We start from the raw sequence: 16,155 nt of genomic DNA on the forward strand, positions 1-16,155 counted from the left end.
TTTAAGAAAGGTCTGAGCATAAAAATCTGCTTCTTTTCATTTTTAAGGTATTGTTTTCTTTATAATCTACTGATTCAAATAAGTAATCAATAATAATTATAGCCTACCACTGCGCGCCTAGCCTGACATGCTTTCGCGTAAGAATGAACAGGCAGCATGGACGCATCAGGCAAAATCGTCAAATATATTTCAAAAGAAGCCGGCGCCACGGTCCTGACCACATCACTGTCTTTACTGGGTGTTTTTAGGGAATATTTCAATTTATTAACATGCGACTGAATTAGCTATTCATGTGTTGGACTGTCATGATTTTGGCTAATGCAGGACACTTCTGAATGATGCGCATTAGAGACGTGGGTAAACGCAAAGCGACCAATGCACTACACCGCTGCATTACCGTGCTCAATAGCATTAGCACAGGCATAACTCCCTTCAAACTTTATATGGAATGTCAACGTTTTTGTCACCAAAAACTTAGAACAGGCAAACACACACACGCACACAAATGAAATCGTCTCTGCCTGATGAAAAACATATTTAAAACACGTTCAAGTTTTAGAAAATGTAGTTAATATTTGCATCATTATTGATTTATCTCATCCACCCGCGACCCACCCGCAAATAATCAGAATGCATTTTTTTATTACCCGACCCACCCGACCCGCGGATTATCCGCAGCGCCCGCGGATATAACCGCCATCCGCGCATCACTATCGCAGGTACTTAGTATGTTTTGACACTTAAATGCACGTTTCTGAGCGTTTTGACACTTAAATGCACATTTTTGACGCACAATTTCCGTAAATGCTGAAAACGCGCCAATCACAGCTGCTTAGTCAGCACGGAAAATGTGCCAATCACAGATGCTTTTAGTCAGCACTGAAAAATGCGCCAATCACTGGTGCTTAGATTAGTGTTTTTGCATTTAGACACACGTAAACGCACGTTTCCGATGCACATTTTCTGTAAACCCATAGCACGTGTTTAGAACGTGCATTTTTATGGCAAATCACACGTCAAGAGTGTGCATTTTTATGGCAAATCACACGTCGAGTATGCACCTTTTGACACACTTAAACACACGTTTCCAACACACGTTTTCCGTAAACCCATAGTGCACATTTTTATGGCAAATTGCATGTCGAGGATGCATGTTTTTATGGCAAATCACACTTTAAGGACGTGCATTTTGCTGTCAAATCGCACGCTTTTAACGTGTCAGTGCAATCAGACGCCCAACCAGGCATATATGAATACTATGGCTTGCCATAGGCATTTAGATTAGCTGATGTTTTTTTAAGCGCTGAATAAATATGCCTGATTAGCTAATGTATTTTCAGTTTTTATAGCAAATCACCCCTGCTGAAAAAAACAGCTAAAACCAGCTTAGGCTTGTTGGCTGGTTTTAGCTGGTCAGCAGGCTGGTTTTAGAGGGGTTTTGGCCACTTTCACAGCCTAGTCAGGCTGGGAGACCACCAGCTAAAACCAGCTTAAACCAGCTAAGACTAGCCAACCAGCCTAGGCTGGTTTTAGCTGGGGGGGTTTTTTCAGCAGGGACATGTCAAGGACACGCATTTTGACAAACAAAACGCACATTTACGATGCATGATTTCTGTAAACCCATAGTACATGTTGACAATGTGTGTTTTAATGGCAAATCACACATTGAGGACGCACTTTTTGACACAAAAACGCACTTTTTTGACGCATGTTTTCATAGCACACGTTAAGAACGCGCATTTAAATGTTAAACCACACTTTGAGAACGCACATTTTAATAGCAACTTACAAATTGAGGACACAAAAACGCATGTTTACGACAGACGTTTTCCCGTAAACCCATAGCACACATTGAGGACGTGCGTTTTGCTGTCAGATTGTATGCTTTTGACCTGTCAGTGTGCAGAGCAGGGGTACCCCAGGACTGGAATTGAGAACCGCTGATCTAAGCGACACTGATTGGCGCGTTTTCAGTGCTGGCTAAATGCCTTAGGTTAGCTAATGCATTCCTAAGTTTAATGCAAAATGTGCTTGAAAGAGTTATTGCACAATATAGTGGGAATGAGGAGAAGGGCAGCAAGTTCATCTGGAGAGAAACTGCTGATACTTGTTTTCACTTGTTTCGTTTCCTGAAGTTATTTTTTGTTTTGTTGCAGGAGGTTTACGGGGGGCAGCGCGGGGCGGGTTGGTTGGGCTGACGCTTTCTGGACTCTATGCTCTCTACAATAACTGGGACCATCTGAAGGGAAACTCTCCTACCCGCTACTGAAGCTTCTATCAAGACAATCAACAAATTAGTCCAAATTTTTCAAATGCCAAATGCCTGTTAACATTAAAGCTAAGATGTAAAGGTCAAGGAACTACATTTTGAGGTTTTAAATTCATGACAATCTCTTACAATGACATGATTTATGATTAAATATAAGGTATGATTAAAACCTACACTATATTGTCAAAAGTATTGGAACACCCCCATTCTAATGAACAGGTTTGGCTACTTTAGTCATTTCCTTGAGTACAAATCTTAATGTTTAAGCACATAATTATATTCTAGGGAATTGTGTGCTTCTAATTTTATAGCAACAGTTTGGACATGACTCTTTTCTATTTTAACATGACAGTGCATCTGTATATAAGACAAGGTTCAAAAAAGAAGTGATTGATTCAGTCAGTGTGGAAGAACTTGACTGGTCTGCAATAAGCAAAGTCCTACTCTCAGCTAAACGCCTCTGGCGTGACTTTAAATGCAGACCTTGAGCCAAAAACCCATCAGCAAACACTGGTACATACACTATGGACAAGAGTATTGGGACACCACCTTCTTTAGAACAGAAAATGGCACTTCCAAAACTGTGGCAACAAGGATGGAATTTAAAAATTGTATTTCCATCTCTGTTGCAACAGTTTTGGAAGTGTCTAAAATGGCTGTACCCATATGTACAAGTCATTGGTATTTGGTGATGAGTTTTTAACTCCAGGTCTGCATTTGAAGTCACACCAGAAGTGTTCAGATGGGTTTAGGATCTATGCAGACCAGTCAAGTTGCAGATGCATTTTCATGTTAGAAAAGAAAAGGGTCATGTCCAAACTGTTGCCATAAAATTAAAGCCACACAATTCCCTTGAATATCATTATATGTTTAAACATTAAGATTTGTACTCATAGAAATGACTAAAGTAGTCAAACTCGTTCATTAGAAGGGGCTGTCCCAAAACTTTTGCCAATATAGTGTATTTTAGACTAAGGTTAAACTTATCTGTCCAATTGATAGTGTTCATTATTGTAACTGATAGATTATCAGCTATGTGTTTATATCCCATAATGGCTAAAGTAACAAATAGTGCAGCAATTCATTGCTTGTTTTCAGTATTTGTAATTCGTTAAGCAATTATACAAAGCTACAATCAGAAATTGAGGTTAAAAACATGCATTTGAACAAACTTAACTTGGCACTAGAAATGGACAATAAGTGTTTACTGAAATATTTGGTAATTATGTGTATTACTACATGAAACAATGCTTAAGCACCAGACACCAGAATGTACATGTGGACGTAAATATTTATCAGTGTTGCTAAATGTTAAATAAATGTGTGGTATAAAATTTATTTTTTTTCGTTTTGCACTTAGCTGAGTGTTTACCAAAATGTTGAGATGAGATTTATATGACCTCAAATGGGATTTTATTTGGTCCATTTATGTTCCTCTTTCTTGAAATCATTCACTCGACAACTGGAATCTCATTTATATACGTTTATTTATTCAGTTGACAAAGCATTAGAGATCACGTAAGCAATATTTGAGATTAACCTACATATGTGTACATGTGCAATACTGCAGTCCAACACTGGCACATGCTGACAGAAAAAAGACAGAGTTTTGCATTAAAATGTTTATGTACCAAGTTCTTGGTCCATTACTAAGTAAAAGATTGGTACATGAGATGACAATGATGAAACTGAAGCTGTTTAGTTTCATCTGTAGCCTTTGCTCTGCAAGTGCAAATATAACTCTTGTCTTGTATGTTGACAGAATGGTTCACATCAGAGACATCAAGCATTACCAGTGGTTATTATATGAGCAATTCAACTGAAAAAGAACTATAGTGATTCTATGCTAAACACAAAGACCAATAGCCCATACACAGCAGAAATGGCAAACTATGATGGACTGTTTTCCACACATACAAAACAGTGGACTGACAGCAAGCGTTGCTACACATTCGTTGTCAGGCACGAGTTGTCAAATTTCTTGAGGTTTCAAAAACAGATGGTATGCTATGTTTAGCTGCTATATGAGTTTTGAATGCCACTAAAGTGTATAATATAATCATCGAAATAAACGGCAAGAGAAGCTCATTCCATACTTCAGAAAATGGTAAAATTCTATATAAATATATATATATTTAAAGAACTGATAATGGAGGAAATCTTTCTCTGCTTTAAAGTATGTCTTCCTCCAAATGTGCAGGATTGAGTTTTGAAACATGAATAAAAAAAGCTGTAACTGTGCGTGATTAAAATGAATATAGATTTATTTCAGCTCTTCCCAAACCCCCCTCCCATTATGCCTCCATAGGGAAAAAAAAATAAAAAATTGTTTTGTATTTGCTTTTGTATGCACCAATCTGGTCCATTTCTTCGTGATTTCTAAATCACATGACTGAATTCTAATATAAACACATTGGTCTTCACCACATTACTGGAATTGAACTGCGTTAAGCCAATAAGAGAGCAAAAATCACAGTAATTCCCCTGCATTAGCACTTCCTCAAGTGATGGTGTACCAAAAGCCTTGCCTCCCAGCCAGGACCTTTGGTCCCAAATCACCCTTTCAATCTCCAGAAGATTACAGAGAGAATGAATCCCCAAAGAGCGCTGAAGAAAAATATTGTGCAATAATCAGCGATTAAATAGCGCTGGAGTCAAACTCCGAAAGCCAGTGGATGCTGCATTCATATCTGAAAAAAAGAAAAGAATGGTTTTACTTTCTCTGAATGCAAAAAACAACATTTAAAAAAAATAAAAAAAACATTCACATAGTTTCTCACCTGTGTAGTTGTTTGATGTAGCCACTTCTCTTTATCCCCACTGAGCTTCATACAAGAAAACAGGTCACATACTCTGGGTAGGCCTAGCCTTTCCTGGACAAACCACATGAAAACATGCAATGAAGAGTATGTATATAAGTATACAAACACAAAGCCCTTAAGAAAATTAACTGTGATTTTACTATAGTAAAAGTTTAGTATGTAGTACTTTGTAATACTTTAGTAGTAATACTTTGCATGTGCTTCACTTAATTTTTGCCATTTGGTTATATTTGTATTGACCTATTTATCTTTTTTCAGAATATGAAAGAGAATTGTTTGATAAGTGAGATCTCCAATCGAAGTCCTTAAAAAATAAAGTAGTGCTTGAAAAGTCTTTGAAATTTCTGGAATTTCATTTTACAGTATCGGTATGAACCCTGTGACACTTTCTCAAACTCTATACTATGGATGGACAATCTAAGTGACAACCTCAAAGTGACTAAACCTGGAAGACTGAAGAAGAATATACAAAAGAAAATATTTTTAATGAAACCTGAGAGATTTCTGTTCCTCCACTGAGATTAAAAAATTCATAAAGAGTTGCGTTTACCATATTTGATGTGCCCTATATGTGTGTTGATCAATTTTTACACGTGAATACAATCCTGAATTAAGTCTGTTAAAAGAATAAGTTCACTCCTGAATTAAAATTTTCTGCTAATTTACTCCCCCTACTCCAAGATGTTAATGTCTGTCTTTCTTCAGTCGAAAAGAAAAAGTTTTTGTGGAAAACATCGCAGAGATTTTGTCCATATAGTGGACTTCAAAGCAGATCAATTATTCAAGTCCACTATATGGAGTGAAAAATCTTGAGATGTTTTCCTCAAAAACCTTCATTTATTTTCAACTGAAGAAGACATGAACATCTTGGATGACATGGGGGTGAGTAAATTATCCTTTAATCATCTAAAGCAATTGAAGCTTGGATTATGGATCATATTTACAATGTCTTTATGAACTTTTTCGAGCATCAAAGTTTTGATTGTTTACCGTCTCAGTGGAGGAACACAAATCTCTCAGGTTTCATTCAAATTCTGTGTTTCAAAGATAAACTAAAATTCTGTGGGTTTTACAATGACATTAAGGTGAGGAATTGATGACAATTTCCATTTTTTGGGTGAACTATCCCTTTAATATGTTTACGTTGTGAAATCAGCCTCACCTGTGCACTGGCCCGTTTGCGTAGAAGCCATTTGTCCTCCTCAATATCCTTGCTGTCTTGCTCTTTAGTGTTCTCCGTCTTTGGCTCGTTTGGCGTCTCAGTGGTTGTGCTTATGTGCTTCATCGCTGGCACAAGCCAGTTCTGCAAAGGCTCCTGGGTGGAGCTCTCAGAGTCTGAGGTTTTGATGTGCGGGGTCACCCAGGCAGAAAGGGACGTCAGGGCAGGGGACTTGGCACTGTTGCTTGGGTGTAGCCACGCCTCTAGAATGGCTTGAACCTTCTGCTGCTGCTCCTGCTGGTGACTAGAGGCTTTGTTTGTTGCGTTCTTATTGACAGGAACACCGTTCTTATCTCTAGCCTCTTTCTTGAGGAGCCAAGCACTAAGGGCCTCTTTTCCGCAGTTGTCGTCACAGACACATTGAGCGTAGCTGGCACAGGTCTCGTTGGCTTTGCAGGTGGTCTCGATAGGGATGGTCTTGTGAAGCCACATCTCGATGGGATCTGGACTTGTGATTGGAGTGCTGGTAGCGGATGCAGGTGGAGTCTTCAGGCACTTGAGCTTTCCGAGGTTCTCGATTTCCACGGCAGTGGTGCGTGTGGCACAGCAAGAGCTGCAGTCAGATTTCGGCAACCAGTCACTGGAGGAGAAGCTCTCGTAAAAGGGTTTGACGATCTGCTTGAAGCGGTCAGCTTCAACCGGGCTGGTCTCTTGTTTGACCGGGCTTGGGCTGATAAGCCACTTGTTGAGCTCTTCTTCCTCAACAGTATCTTCCCCTTTTTCCTGCAGGTCTTCGACTTCAACCTCATCCAGATTTAAGTCGCTTTCCTCAATCATCTCAATTGAGAAGGTTGAGCTTCCACTGCAGGTTCGCTCACGAACTGGCAATTTCTCCTTCAGAAGCCATGACTCAAGGTCTTGAAGCTGGCCCCAAGCTTTTTGGAAGTCAAAGGCAGGCAACTGTCGCTCTTCCTGTAAAGTAGAAATGAAAAGTCAGTGTGCCATTTCCTAAAGACATAAATTTGAGAGCAGTAGCACTTTAACTACAATCAAGTGAATAATTCAACGGTTCTCAGCAAGTGAGCTACACAATGCCTTTCCATGCCATTTTTGGTTCCTCAAAGAACCATTCAGTAAACAGTTCTTAAAGGAACCATTTTGAAGAACATTTTAATAATCTAAAGAACCTGTTTCCACTATAAAGAACCTTTTCTGCATTTGAAAGGTTCCATGGATGTTCAAGGTTCTTCATGGAACCGTCAATGCCAATAAGGAACCTTTATTTTTAAGAGTGCATCAACACCTTCTCATGATAACATTAGGAAAAAGAAAATTAAAAACATTTACCTGAGATTCCTTGGAAACAAGCAGCCAGTCCTGGGGGTTTGTGCTCAAGTGGTGTCCTACAGGAGCGCTGCTTACCGAACGGCTCCCTAGAAGCCACTCAGCCAGAGGTGTGGCCCATTCAGGATCTACTTTCTAAGTAAACCAGATGGGTATTTTACTTTGGATGCACATGAATGAGCAGGATGCTATACAAGCCAAGAGTAACTTCAAAAACAAACCTGTTTCTTGCAAGCAATTGGGCAGTCCTGGTGAAGCCACGGTCTCTCAGAAGAGTTTGAGGTCTCCATCTGCTGCAGCAGAGAACAGTTAGGAATGCAGGTGCTTTGTGTAACACAGGTCACAGGTCTATTTATAGCAAAGGTATGAGCACATAATATTTTGATACGCTCTACTCTACTCTTAGCCACACTGTGATCCTATCAAAAGTCAATGGACATTTCAATCCCAAGTTAATGACCGGACCAAATGTTCTATCAGAAAGTGTTCACTGAAGTCACACAATGTCTACACCAGGCACAGCCAGTGCCACAACAGCTTGAGGTTGTTTGCACTGAACAAAAGTACAAGAACGTTCAGAATTAATGTTTACTGTTGTCGGAAGTAGTGTATGTACATAAGTGCATGGAGTAAAATACTGAGTTAAAAATACTGAGTTTTAGTCCTGTCCCTACTATGAAAATATGAAATATCTTAAATTCAAGTGATTTTATATCAAATACATTGAAATATAAATTGGCAAAAGGCTGAAAATATTGGGTTTTAGTCCTTGCCCTACTATAAAATACAAAATCACTTGAATAAGCAATTTCAAACCACATGTATTGAGATATATATTGGCAAAAGTCTGAAAATACAGAGTTTAAGTCCTTGTCCTACCCTAAAAATACAAAATCACTTGAATTTAAGCATTTGAGATATATAATGGCAAAAGGTTAATAATATTGAGTTTTAGTCCTGTCCTCACTACAAAAATATAAAATTACTTCAATTTAAGCATCTCGAATCATATATACTGATATACATTGTCAAAAGTTTGACAATATTGAGTTTTAATCCTTGCCCTATTATAAAAATATAAAATAAAATCACTTTAATTTAAGCAATTTCAAACCAAATATATTGAGATATATATTGCAAAAGGCTAAAAATATTAAGTTTCAGTCATTGCCCTACTATAATTCCTTTCTTTACTTATTTTTACAGCTATCAATCTGTGTTAACCACAAGCCTTTGTGTCTAAGTGCGCCAATCAGCAATTCCACAAACCTGGGTAGAAATGGTCCCAAAGGATGTGATAGCCTGACGCAGGCTACGTGCATCTGCTTGGAAACTCATCTCTGGGGTTTCTTCAGGAGTCAGATTGAGAGAAGATAGCCTGGAATGACAACAGTCGAGTTTAAAGCCCATTATTATCCAAGACATTATCATCATCTACATAGATATTTTTGTGGTTAAAGATTACTGTAGATTGCTTGGAGAATCACATGGAGATTTAAACCACTAAATTGCGTCTGTTGACTATCTTGATATGTAAACAGTCATTTAACATGCTGAAGCAGATACACACAACAAAAAAATTCTGGAATGGTCAATAAAGTTCTTACTTTTCCAGGCAGTTGGTGAGCTGGGTGGCAAGATTGTTACTACTGGAATACTCCAGCTGATGAATAAGGATGTCAAATTGGCCTTTGAGCTGTGAGAAACCATGAGAAGCAATGATCTTTTGAGCTTTACAGTAACTCAACTACAGCAGAACAGCTTCACTTCTTTAAATTTTAGTTTCAGTATTCAGAGTCAATATTTAGACTACATTTCTCAGAACTGTTGCTTTGTCCTAAAGATATCAAAAGTACCTGTTCTGACTGTCAACACTAAAATACATCAATGAAACCATACAAGCAAGCCTTCATACACTAACGGCATAAATTTCCTGACTGACAGATGGCTGTGTGTACAAATGATCACATGCTTCTTGTCCAAACTAAAAATTGAACGCTCAGAACTCACCAAATGCAACTGCTGTAGCTGCTGATGTAAAGATTCTCCTTTGAGCTGCTCCACCAGATCAATCTGCTCCAGCAGCCAGACTTCACGAGAGCGAAGGATCTCCAGATGTCTACTGATACAGCTGTGCAACTGAGACTTCACCTGTGAGTGAGCAGACAGAGGCGTGTGAAGGCTAGTAGGTGCGAGTCCTGACGCGTCTGCCTTTGATTTGAAAGCATTCAGATGCCAAGCAGCTTTTAAAACTCATGCTGTGGTGAAGAATAAGATGTCCCCACCTCCTAAATGTTGAAGGACAGCCTGCAACAATCTGAATAATCTACAATAATATAAACATGGTCCTTATTCACTCAAAACAGAGAAACATTATACTCTGATCCATGCAGCTGTTTTGAGAGATTATGGGGAAACCCAATGAGGTTTCTCAACAGAGCTTAAGTGAATGAGTGTAAATCCGATATACTTGCCTACAAACTATTTTTGACTATTCAAGACCATTTCACAATTGTTAATACTTCTGAACTTGTTTAGCTGTGGTCTACTAAGCTCTACTCCCCTTAGACTACCTGCATCTAAACAGTAATTATTACCTGTGCCTTTGAGGTGTAACAAATTATGTCATATGCATGGATGTTTTCTTATGTTTATAACACAAACAAGAAAATAACATCTCATTGTGCACTAAATGAACTTAAAACACATTACGAAGCCACAACGTTTAAAAAAAAAAAATAAAGTCACACTCTTTAGAAAGATAAAGATAAATGATGTTTATAACTTGAGACACTAAACCGTTAATAACACAAGCATGATTTAAGAGTTAAGTATAAAAATAAAAGATTAAAAATAGACCAGTACTTCATATCTTTACTGAATGACACCAAAACATGCAGGACAAAACAGCTGCTGCTGTATCTCACCTCTCTGGAGTTGCTTCTAAGCTGAACTTCAGCTTTGATGACCCCAACAATGGCCTCTTCCAGCTGGGCCCGAGCCTGAATGCACTGCCTGAGGGCAGCCTTCTCTCTCTGCCCCACGGGTGACATGCTGCGGACAAACAAATCATGTCAGCTAAAATCAATCGCTTTGTTCTCTATTCTCAGTTGACTGGTTAAAAGCATTGTTGACCCAGACATCATCATTTGAAAGGTTATAAACCAAACCGTTTTGGTTTACCATTGATGCTCCAAATACTACTCCTTCATGTTACAAAGAAAAAATCAATTCATACAGGTCTGGAAAGACATGAGATTTAGTATGACTATTTTAAAAGGTGTCATGATATGGGAAATCGAATTCACCTTGATCTTTTGGCATATAAGAAATCTTTGTATCATTAAAACATCCTGCAAGATTCATAGCCTGAAATGTCCTTATTATAAAAAAAAAAGCATTTTTTTAATCAAGCTCAAAAAATGGCCTGTTTGGATTTGAAGTGCCAGGGTGACATCAACCAGGTGCTGTTTTTTGCATAAACACTGCCTCCAGAGCAACACATTGACGAATAGTCATGTTCTCACTATAGGCCCTGCCCACTGGCGTTCAGTCGCTTAGTCGGCTTCACACTTGAATACGCTGAATGCAATTGTTGCGTCAAAAGCAAATAGAAATTAGCCGTGGCCGCTATCTTGTTGACACTGGATATAGTATACAGATGCACGCTCGTTTTCTGACACGGTTCACATAGATGCGTTTGGTTTAAACAGCTTGTTCAGCATCCTGGATCTTGTCAGATTGTTCAGAGCGTTTTGTTTTGCACATGAGGTACAGTGTCATGGAGAGTAACATCTGAGAGCAACATTTGCTGAAAGCTGAAGCGGCACTAGATCTGACTGCAGCTGCATCACAAACTGTAAGTAAATGGTTTCATAATTCTTTGTCTGTAAATGACTGTTTTATTTTGATATGCAATAGCGAGGGGGCAGGCGTTGATACGGTTTCTTATGCAATGACGTTAGTCAATCGTAACAGTGACAATTACTGACAAGCCGATTAAGGACCCGCCCCTTAAAAACAGGTCGTTTGAGACAGAGGGTCAGAATGAGGATTGGAAATAATTATATTTCTACATATTTAAAATGTTAACATAAGTAAACCTCGAGGAACATATTAAAATAATAATTTTACAAATCCATGTCATGACTCATGACCCCTTTAAATATGGCATAACTGCATTTCAGCGTTTAGTCTTTGATGCGTTTACATTTTTAAAAAGTATATATTGTGGAATTATTTGTGAGAATTAGTTATTAGCAACTAAATAAAACAGACCTTAAAAAACAATCATAGTTTGACAGATTTACTTAGAAACAGTGATCGTTATTAACCTGCTTGCCAATTATCATCCAGTTGTTAATTTTTTAGTTAGGGATGCTCATATTGACCGTTTAACCGTTAACCGTCCGTAAGAATTTTAACCGATTATTACTATCAGTTAAACGGTTTAAAAGGTTTTTTTTATATATAGTTTTTTTTTTACGTTTGCAGCATGGTGAAAGAAAAAATAATGCTATATGTAAGTTATCTGTTTACTCACAGGCTCGTGTGGACACGTGCAGTGTGGCTGTACAGGCATATTTCGCTGAGCAAACACCTGCTTCACCTTCACTTAGTTAACTGATGTAGTATATGCAACACAATGGCAAGTGGCGATATTGGGTTATCAGAGAGTGAATCCGTGAGTGAATGTATTCAAATTCTGAATGGAATATAGTCTAGAAAGTGCGCAATAGGCGCGCCCGTCATTTACTGTTCATCGCAATCCCACAAAGTTAATAAAAAGTAATAAAATAACCTTTACACTGCACATTTAATCTCTTATTTACATCATGTCTACACTTTCTTTGTTTTAATGAGAGAGTTCGCGAACGTGTAGAATTCAGAAGAACTGAAACCGGCACTTTGGTTGGTGAATGGATTGTAATTTAGCCGCCTCCGATTGGCCACAGCGATCATCAAATGTCTGTGATTGTCTATTGCTGAATGCTGTAAAAACACGCGTCTCCACACCATATGACAGTGGATGAGAACTCCCGGACCGCAAATTGAAAGGTTTTTTGTGATGGTGTTTTTGTCGCGGATCTAACAGTTAACAGGCAGCGTTCCAGTTTATCCGTACAGCATGTCGACATGTTAAAAACTAGTTTTGTTGCTCTGTATGCTGCTGTTTGCACGTTGAAATAAAACATTTGCTTTTATTTTTATGTATCACAGATACTCGTGCATTCTATTTTTAAACTAATTTATTATTCTAATTTTATCAGTTAACGGTTAATGTTCGAATAACGAGCAGCGGTTGTCGGTCAGGAAAATTAACCGAAATGAGCATCCCTATTTTTAGTAAATAAGTAGAATTTTCAGTCATAAATAGAAAGAGTATATTTGAAACAATTGGCAACAATACACTGATTTTTCTTATATGCCAAAAATCATTAGGATATTAAAGTAAAGATAATGTTCCATGAAGATATTTAGTAAATTTCCTACCGTAAATATTAAAACTTAATTTGATTAGTAATATGGATTGCTAAGAACTTCATTTGGACAACTTAAAGGCGATTTTCTCAATATTTAGATTTTTTTTACACCTTCAGATTCCAACTTTTCAAAAAGTCGGTCAAATATTTTCCTATCCTAACAAACCATACATCAATGGAAGGCTTTTTTATTTTAAAAAAAATTGACCCTTAATCACTTGTTTTGTGGTCCAAGGTTCCATATTTCTTTTATTCAATTTCCATTATTTTATGCATGTTTTATTTAGTGTAATTAAATAGCTTTGTACAGGCTACCAATTGCAAGTTCAGATATACTTGGCTGACTTTGCTTCTCAAACATTTTTGCTTATACTTTGGCTTGAAATATTTTTGCAGATAAACAAATCTTGCATTAATTTCTTCAATAAATGTCATTTTGACTAAATGCTGTAAATGTTTTCAACTTGATGAGTAGACAGGGAAAAAGTAATTCTTCTAGCATTAACATAAATCCACTTTATTTCACAATTCACCTAAATGATGGTGTAAAACATGACATGCATTTACTCAAACAATTTTTCCATAGTTTTAGTAACTTCACTTGACGGTTATTATAATCTGGTGTGGAAAATAACTCAGTAGGAATGAGTTTGATCATGCAAACGTTTTACTTGTAGTATAAATCCATATCAGACAACTTCAGCTGTGGCCTTTTTCCTCCGAACTCAAAACCTCTCTGACATCCTGCGAATGTCTCAGTGTCAGTAATGATATGTGCTTGCCAAACTTAGAGGTACACATGAGGTATCATACAATACAGCTGACAGCGTCTCAAGGGCAAAAGTCTTAAATTCCTGGAAAGTGTGCAACAGTACAACTAAACTTGTCCCACCAGGGGGGAAACAGAAAAAAAATCTGCAAAATGGTGTATACACCCATTAGAACAACAGGAAGAGCTCTCAAGCTGCATTTTAGATCAGACAGCTATTATTTAAACATATAAAGACTAATGAATGATGGTCTCAAAAGAAAGATCTCAAAAGAAACATCTTTGAGGTGCATAAAAACAGCAACATCTGCACAAAGCATGCAGCAGACAGAACAAAAGCCCAGTCTCTCCACCAATCTAGAGCCTTCTATCCGGACTGCATGCATGGGTTATAAACTCGAGGGACAGGAAACAAGACCATATCTAGACATTTTAACTTAAAAACTAATTTTCAAACGTAAAGCTTAATTTAAACAAACAAATACACTTTTACAAGTATTCTATATATTTTTTATATCTATTTGAGATAAAAAAAAAAAAAACAGTAGCATGCACTATAACTGTGGCACTACCGAGGTACAGTGGTTGCATTGGATGGCAATATCATAGTACTGTAATTACCATATTGAAATTTAAGAAAATACCATGGTTTTACCATAGTACAGGTCAAACGTTAATACACATCAAAAACCAACAGTAACACCATGGTATTTTTTGATTAGTGTACGTAATAGCCACTCATATCGATATTTATTAGGTATTCACTATTTGGTATTGTACAATACAGACGATTATAAAAAGCGGCGTTCACGGAAAATTCACTGCGTTTACATAAAGCGTCAAGTCGAACTTGCAGAACGGTTCCTACCTCGTCTTGTCAATCAATCAATCGATCGATACACAACAGTCGTCAATACAATCCAACTGCGCCGATTACTTCGCTTATTGTCATTAGATGAAAGTCTAATTGTTTCCACGGCTTTATCTGAGAGTCCCTACCCTCGACCCACAGGGACGTCACTGCATACGTAGGCAAAGCTGCCTCTATCTGCCTCCACATGTGCCGACTGATTCTGCACGTACACGGGGCCCCACTCACAGGGAGGCGCGACTAACGACACGATCAGAATGCAATGCACTCGATGACTTCCAGAAGCGACCCCAAAACACACAAACAGCGCAAGTGAAATAAACTGCGCCCCCTACTTGATAATGGCAACTTGTGTCTAAAAAGGAATTAAAATGAGGAACTGAAACTTATGTAAAAGCTGACATGCCTTTAAAGATGCAAAACTGCAAAAATGCTGATGTAAGCGCAAAACAACTTGAACTTGAATTGTCACAACAGCGTGAAACTGTCAAAACTGGCAATATTATTTACCACATGAGGATTTGTTATTTCACTAGTGAGGTGAAAATTGTGAAAATGACAATAGCCAGTATTGTATCAAACAAATACATCATATGTGTCAGTATAAATTATGGAAATGCAGTAAAAATATCTGTCAGCAAACAAACAAAAAATCACTTGAGAATGAATCAGTGTTTAAATGTAGGTCAAAGTCAAAATTTAATCTCTATGCTTTTATAACTTAATGACACCTGACTGTAATAATTATCTTCTTTAAATATCTATATCTGCACTGCACTAACTTTCACTAACCAGGCACTACTTCGCAATGACGATCTAATACTTGACTGATAATATTACGCAACATTAGAACACATACAAAGGGTACACTTTGTCAAAATAAATGATATAAATTAAAGTTGAATAAAACGAAGAATGAATATCTGAAGTGGACATTGAAAATATAACCTATAGGTCGGCCCTCTGTCGCCCCCTTTTATGAGTCACATTGCCGGGGACACTGTGAACTAATTTCAGTTTATAATTTTTTTTTTAACTTGTCATTAAAGCGATTCTCAGATTAAGCATACATTTGTCAAAACTTGAAACAGATCACCGTAACAGTAACTTACAGAAGAAAGCCTGACTTGTTACATATATAGCGATTTTATGTACTCACCTCCACTAACCTAGATTAACATTCCGACGCCGCATAAACTAACAATGAAATTATTTCTGAAGACAAACATGTTATAGTACAGACTAGATGTGTACATACCTGGACTACCTGGTAACCTTGTATGGAAACAAAGGTGATGTTAATATAATAAAGGCTTCTGCGAGATAGCAGTGCCGCGTCTCCTCATGCGCTAAGCTACCCGCGAGGCTAAATGTCAATGTAGATTTGGAGACTAATGGAGACCATGTTCTCGCGATACTATTGCGTTCTCGCTCCTCC

The 16,155-nt window shown here is 37.7% G+C and overlaps 2 protein-coding genes across 4 annotated transcripts in view; one reads left to right on the plus strand and one right to left on the minus strand.

Moving 5' to 3' along the window:
- LOC141338681 (mitochondrial import inner membrane translocase subunit Tim23-like) overlaps positions 1 to 3,910 on the plus strand; it is an 18,405-nt gene extending 14,495 nt beyond the window's left edge. Inside the window, exon 7 of the mRNA XM_073844291.1 lies at positions 2,157 to 3,910. Coding sequence (XP_073700392.1) covers positions 2,157 to 2,269 — 113 coding nt within the window. The 3' untranslated portion in view covers positions 2,270 to 3,910. The remainder of the gene's footprint in view (positions 1 to 2,156) is intronic.
- Positions 3,738 to 16,093, minus strand: LOC141338660 (nuclear receptor coactivator 4-like). 3 transcript variants are annotated; one of them, XM_073844280.1, is made up of 10 exons: positions 15,976 to 16,093; positions 10,522 to 10,648; positions 9,605 to 9,745; positions 9,202 to 9,290; positions 8,864 to 8,972; positions 7,816 to 7,884; positions 7,598 to 7,729; positions 6,254 to 7,222; positions 5,050 to 5,142; positions 3,738 to 4,959 (listed from the first exon to the last, which is right to left on the minus strand). In XM_073844280.1, exons 2-10 carry the CDS (start codon positions 10,645 to 10,647, stop codon positions 4,954 to 4,956), a joined length of 1,734 nt encoding a protein of 577 aa, XP_073700381.1. In that variant the 5' UTR covers position 10,648; positions 15,976 to 16,093; the 3' UTR covers positions 3,738 to 4,953. The 3 variants fall into 3 exon arrangements, with proteins under 3 accessions (XP_073700381.1, XP_073700366.1, XP_073700374.1); XM_073844265.1 differs by having other exon boundaries at positions 7,816 to 7,887; XM_073844273.1 differs by lacking the exon at positions 15,976 to 16,093 and adding an exon at positions 14,715 to 14,740 and having other exon boundaries at positions 7,816 to 7,887.
- Positions 16,094 to 16,155: the final 62 nt, after the last annotated feature.

This window comes from Garra rufa, chromosome 1 (genome assembly GCF_049309525.1).
Source record: "Garra rufa chromosome 1, GarRuf1.0, whole genome shotgun sequence".
Taxonomy (NCBI): domain Eukaryota; kingdom Metazoa; phylum Chordata; class Actinopteri; order Cypriniformes; family Cyprinidae; genus Garra; species Garra rufa.

Coding starts and splice junctions, on each gene's coding strand:
- LOC141338660 (XM_073844265.1), bottom strand. CDS start 10,647: ATGTCACCCGTGGGGCAGAGAGAGAAGGCTGCCCTCAGGCAGTGCATT. Junction 7,730..7,815: donor CAATTGCTTGCAAGAAACAG/GTTTGTTTTTGA, acceptor TGGTTTACTTAG/AAAGTAGATCCTGAATGGGC. Junction 7,223..7,597: donor TTGTTTCCAAGGAATCTCAG/GTAAATGTTTTT, acceptor TCTACTTTACAG/GAAGAGCGACAGTTGCCTGC.